We start from the raw sequence: 6,000 nt of genomic DNA on the forward strand, positions 1-6,000 counted from the left end.
ACATAGCTACGGGAACACTTGATAAGAACAAGCTTTCATCTTGAATAGGTAATGACTCGAAATAGTACAGATTGAACAGATAGAAAGACAGACATAAAAAATTGGATACCATAAATATATTGCATATATAAAATGAATAACAAATCTTATGTGAATACCAAATCAAACCAGGAATCTCATCTCTATCTCACATCAAGTGTAACTGTTTTAGGTCATGCTATGGCAACAGCCAGTCAGGACCTTGGACAGAGGCTCCTGTTAATCTTATTTAAAGAAATTATGGGTCTTTTATTACTTTTCATCGCAAATAACAACAGAACTTGTGACTTAACAGTTTATGTGGGATCATAGTGGTAAATATACAGTATATGGAGCTGATACAACTCAAACATAAGGTGTGCTAAGCAGACAGGGTAACATTACGTTGCACACGTTTGTTTAAAGTACGTCAGTACCTATAAACTACAAAGGGATTTGCTTTAGCCACAGCAGCAACAAGTGTGCTGCGGCTTTAAATCTAAATATAGTTCCAAACTAATAGCCTGTAACCTTGCTGTCGTATTCGCGAGACAAACTGTTATTATTTTTTCAAAAAGGTCAAAAGTTTTCGAAACATCTTTCTTTTTACCTTATTGAGGTGAGGGTTTCGTGTAACATCATACCCCCGCTTCGTGGTGTAAACAAACTTGCTTTGCTCTGCTGACTTCTTCATCTCCCTGTCCACAGATTCCTGTTTGACTACAGCGCGTGCCATGTTGCTTCCCTTTAAATAGCGCACCGGTCACTGAAGTGCACGAGGCGATGCTGAATCAGACGTTACGCAGACAAAGCGTGAACAACGGTTGCGTGTTTGTCGTTATCGCAGTGAAATGATGAGCTGTAAAAGTAACGAAGACAATGAACTTTATTTGAGGCACGATTTGCGTAATATTATCGCATGTGGTTTCAAGGCAACTTTCCCAGGGTTGAAACAGGAAAAAGAAATGCACTGTGTGCAATTTTATAAAAAAAAAACAAAAAAAAAACGAGCGCAGTGCATGTTCAGTAGGCAGCACATTTTAGCATTTATTACTTCATTTAATACTTAATAATAAATAAATAAATTACTTAATATGTTTGTATATTATACTTTATTACACTGTAAGCCCGGATAAGTTGAATATACTTTAAAAAATGAAGCAAACTTGTTGCCCTAAAAACTTTAAGTAATGATTACTTAAACATATAAACTGTTCTAACAACAATTTTAAGTTGAATAGACTTCTTCAGATATTCCTGCACTCTTAACCCAGATTAGTTGCCATTACTAGAAATTTGTGAGGAAACCCCTTGCATATAACTTTATATTACTTTTGATGTTATAAATGGTATTATAACACAGAATTGATGACTGATTTTAAGTCAGTCATTGAATAAACATGATTCTCCACAAAAACACACAAAAAACTGTGTTTTTGACATGCTTGTCAGTACTGTGGAGAGACATCCAATAAAATGTTCTGAACAGGGTTAATGTATGGAAACACTGATCACGTGAACAGTGACTTCACAAAATTATAAATACAACAAAACAACATCAATAATATAAGAGCTTAAACCTATATGACATTTTATTAACAAATATTTTGAGTAGTGAAAGTTCTTATCAGTTTTTATTCTGTGAAAAAGCAGAAAATAATCAAAATATTCAGGCGCAAAGGATTATGGGTATTCCTCACAACATGAACTAATACTTTTAAGTTCATTTTACTTGAATGTTTTAGTTTAATGGATTTGTAAGCTTAAAAGTTATATCAACTAAACTTTTTTAAGCTTTGGCTTGAAAACAGAAAATATTAAGTGATGTTTATTTGATTGTTTAAGTAAAGACAATATCAGGGTTAACAGTGTAAATACATTTTATTTAAACCTTTATTATTATTTAAAATATACCCAAAATATATTCTAAATTAGAAATTCTTATGTGTGCTATTCACTAGGATACTAAATATCTGTTTAATCTTCCATTATTGATATACACACAATTTCACCTTAAAAATTAGGTTACAGACACATGGTGGTTGAATGTCAGGTGATAACTAGCAACGCAAGGTCATAATACAATACAGAGTTCATTGGATAAATTACGCAGGGTGAGGCAATAATAATGTGAAATTGATAAGGCAATGGGAGGACAAGGTAAAAAGTACACTAAAAGATCACAGAAACATGCTATAAATAGGAGACTACACATGGGTTGCAAAGTTTTCAAAGATATAATCATAAATTTGGACCCCAATTGGGCTGGAGTTTCATACTGGGCTGATCATTGGATAATCATTACATAAATACATTTTGCAGACACGTTATCTAAAGCGAATGCATTTTAAAAAATTCCTTTTTTAATCAGTATGTGTGTTCTCTGGGAATCAAACCCATAACCTTTTGCACTGCTAATGCACTGTTCTACTATTTGAGCATCAAGAACATCTTGTGCCGAAATCCCACAATACACTTTGTAAATGCCCTCTATAGATGGGAGTATACATCTATTAAAAATGATGTACAGTCAAAGACAGACTCTAAAGGATATTTTAGCATTTTACTTTACATCTGCTAATGCCAACAGGTTGTGTGGCCTGGTTAGGGGACATCATAGATATGTACACTAGATGTCGACTTTGGGTTCTAAGCATGCGCCAAAACCGCCGCCATCTTGGAACAGGGGTCTTGTTATAGGAAGTAGCTAATGCTATGTCCGCCTGTACTTCGAATTCATGGACGATGCCAGACTTTTGTGCTGCGTGTTGATGTAAGGCCTACTAGCACTATGCATTATAGTTAGAAAAAGTAGATAATATCAAAACTTGAATTTTTTTGGACTCAATGCTAAATACATGTCTGACTGTTGGAACGAACAAAAAAAAACTAGAAAATTGCATTCATGATGATTTATGGTGATTTTCTTTCCTGTACACCATTGCCTACAACAACGCTGATGCAGGGCTCCCCTGTTTCAAGATGGCGGCTCTATTTGACGCTTTCTTTCCAATTAACTGCCGTAGCCAAGCCGACATCTACTGTACATATTTATGAGGGGACATAACATATTGTTAGCCTAGCAGGATTACAATGGACGTCTTTGATATGTCATAACTAAAATAGTGAAATAAACTTGTGTTGGTTTGTCACTCTAAGAATTACCCCAGTCCCCAAGGCCACTAAATTAGCTTGACTGCCTTGTAATGATAAGAGGGATCATGTTTCACAAACGGGCATGTCTGAGAGGAGTGCTCGGTCTGAACCCTGGCCTGTGTGTGTGCGCTTACAAGTACGCAAGATATCTAGTACGTACAGTATGCTGGTATGTACATTCACAGAGACTCAGACAAAGGTGCTTAGTCACTGTGACTGCTTTAAAAGCCCAGTGCATGTGGGCCATGATCCAAATGCTTTGCCCATACCAATGACTGTTTTAATATTAAGAAGCATGCAGATAGGTTCCTATCTAGAAAGTTAATTTACAATGGAATTTAAGTTATTTTCTTAGGTTTAATTAAAAAGTTCTATAGGTAAAGCAAAAAGAAAGAAAGCATTTATGTATTCGTCCGTAAGTTCCTCGTGGATGAAGCTAATGGATATTCAGAGACCATAACACTTGCCTATATTAACTGCTTTGTTTTCCAGTAGTGCATTTTTGTTTAGCCCCAGGCCTCTTGAATCTTATCTTGGTCTAGCACAGGCTTAAAATAAAAGATAGCGAGTTAACACTTCCAAAATAAACCTCAAACTACTACACAGATAATGTTACAATACTGTTAATTTTAACAGACCTTCAATATTTTGTTATGTTGCGTTGCTGAAAAGCAGTTTTATTTAACAGACTTTATCTCCTTTCTCACACTCTGGCAAAATAAGCTTACTGTGTTTTATTATTGACAGTACTCTGCTTAAATGTGAAGGATATGATATTAATGGACTCAAATTAATAGGATTCAAGGATATGGTAACAAAAGGCCTTTCAGTCATGTGTATTAGCTACTGGTAAGAGGTGACTAACCATGTCAGAAAAAGACAGAATATAATAAAAAAGCAGTAAACAGATACCAGCTTTGACAGTGCCAGGTTCCTGAAGATTTATGTTGTTAAATATAATCCCCGTTGGAGGGATTTTTCAGAGCAAGTTAAGCTTCATAAAGTATATGACAAATACACTAACTGTCCAAACACTGGTAGCTGTGTTGTACAGAGTTAAGATAAATTGGGCAGAACCATGTGATATAGAGGCTCAGACAAAATCAAGATGAGGCACACTCAAAAGCAAACCAATTTATCATTGAACACTTATACAAACAGTGCAGGGCACGAAAATACATCAGTTTAACCCAGCAAATATACACTATGTCTTAGAACAGGTCTAGACACGGCAGCTCTGCACAACCCTTTAATTCAGTTATAAATGACTAAAAGTTGAAAAAGGGAAGTGATACTGTATAAAAAGTAAATCAAAAAAGGTTGGGACCCATGCATGTATAACTACATTTAAAGACCATACATTTAATCAAAGATTTGAAACCATATATTTATACATTTAAAACAGTATGTGCAAATACAGTAGTTTAACTCTAATACTGGTCATATATCTACAGATCTACAGTCACGTGGAAAGCAATTAAGTTTCCCTATTACTTTTATGCTATTGAATTCTATCAGTGATTGCTGGGAATAAAATTATCAGCTTCATTCTTTCCATGTAATATATCATGTTTATACAACAGTTCTTTCTGGTTCTCGAATCTGATTGGCTAAGAGCTATGCAATATTGTACTGATAACGGCACAGTAACCGTTTCACCTTTCGTATCATTCCGCCACCTAGTGAATGGAGTTCCTAAACAGGCTCATCTCTGAATGGAAAAACACAGACGAGCTGTTTTTAAACACTCTCCGTGTGTCTCACTCTCCGTGTGCCCAATCGGAAGTTATTATTCCGTTAAAGATCAGCGCTCTTGGATGTTACGTTAAACTTAATGGGATTAATGTCGTGTCACATCGTGTGGACGATTAACACTTGGAAAGAGGAATGTAAACACAGAGCAATATCTCTTATCAGAATGCGAAAAACACAGTGGAACTGCAGGTAAGCACCGCAGCTTTTAAATGTGGACATTGATCATTTATTTAATCGCGACGTGACTATTAAAACATGTTATGAGAATATCGCAACTGGTATATTTATAAGCAGCATGCAAAAACATCTCTCTGACACTTATAAAAAAATGTTTTATATAGTACTGACAAGAACAAAGTTTAATAATAATCGAGTGCTCGTATCGCTTTAAGAGTAAATGGGAAACCAATAGTAACATTAAGTATAGTTTTATAACTTTTACCTCGCGCCAAAACAATAACAACACAAAAGACACTAAATATGAACTAGATATTAAAGTTTGAAGACAAACTTTATGTTGGCTTGAAAAAGCGTAGCTTGAACGTTTAAAACGGTTTGACAGAAGTTTAGTTTAGTAGGCTATCTGGCTGTTAGAATGTTTAAGTATGAAGGTAGCATGATTTAGCATGATGTTAGCATGACTAGCATGAAGCTAACATGATGCTAGCATGATTAGCATGAAGCTAGCATGATGTTAGCATGATTAGCATGAAGCTAGCATGATGCTAGCATGATTAGCATGAAGCTAGCATGATGCTAGCATGATTAGCATGAAGCTAGCATGATGCTAGCATGATTACCATGAAGCTAGCATGATGGTAGCATGATAAGCATGAAGCTAACATAATGCTAGCATGATTAGCATGAAGCTAGCATGATGGTAGCATGATTAGCATGAAGCTAGCATGATGCTAGCATGATTAGCATGATGCTAGCATGATTAGCATGATGCTAGCATGATTAGCATGATGCTAGCATGATTAGCATGATGCTAGCATGATTAGCATGATGCTAGCATGATTATCATGATGCTAGCATGATTAGCATGAAGCTAACATGAAGCTAGCATGA

The 6,000-nt window shown here is 35.5% G+C and overlaps 1 protein-coding gene across 1 annotated transcript in view; it reads right to left on the reverse strand.

Moving 5' to 3' along the window:
• Nucleotides 1–899, reverse strand: part of me1 (malic enzyme 1, NADP(+)-dependent, cytosolic) — a 99,585-nt gene extending 98,686 nt beyond the window's left edge. Inside the window, exon 1 of the mRNA XM_055210465.2 lies at nt 629–899. Within this exon, the coding sequence (XP_055066440.2) occupies nt 629–754 (126 nt within the window). The 5' untranslated portion in view covers nt 755–899. The remainder of the gene's footprint in view (nt 1–628) is intronic.
• Between the last annotated feature and the right edge of the window lie 5,101 nt (nt 900–6,000).

Source organism: Misgurnus anguillicaudatus, chromosome 10, assembly GCF_027580225.2.
Source record: "Misgurnus anguillicaudatus chromosome 10, ASM2758022v2, whole genome shotgun sequence".
NCBI classification, from domain to species: Eukaryota; Metazoa; Chordata; class Actinopteri; order Cypriniformes; family Cobitidae; genus Misgurnus; species Misgurnus anguillicaudatus.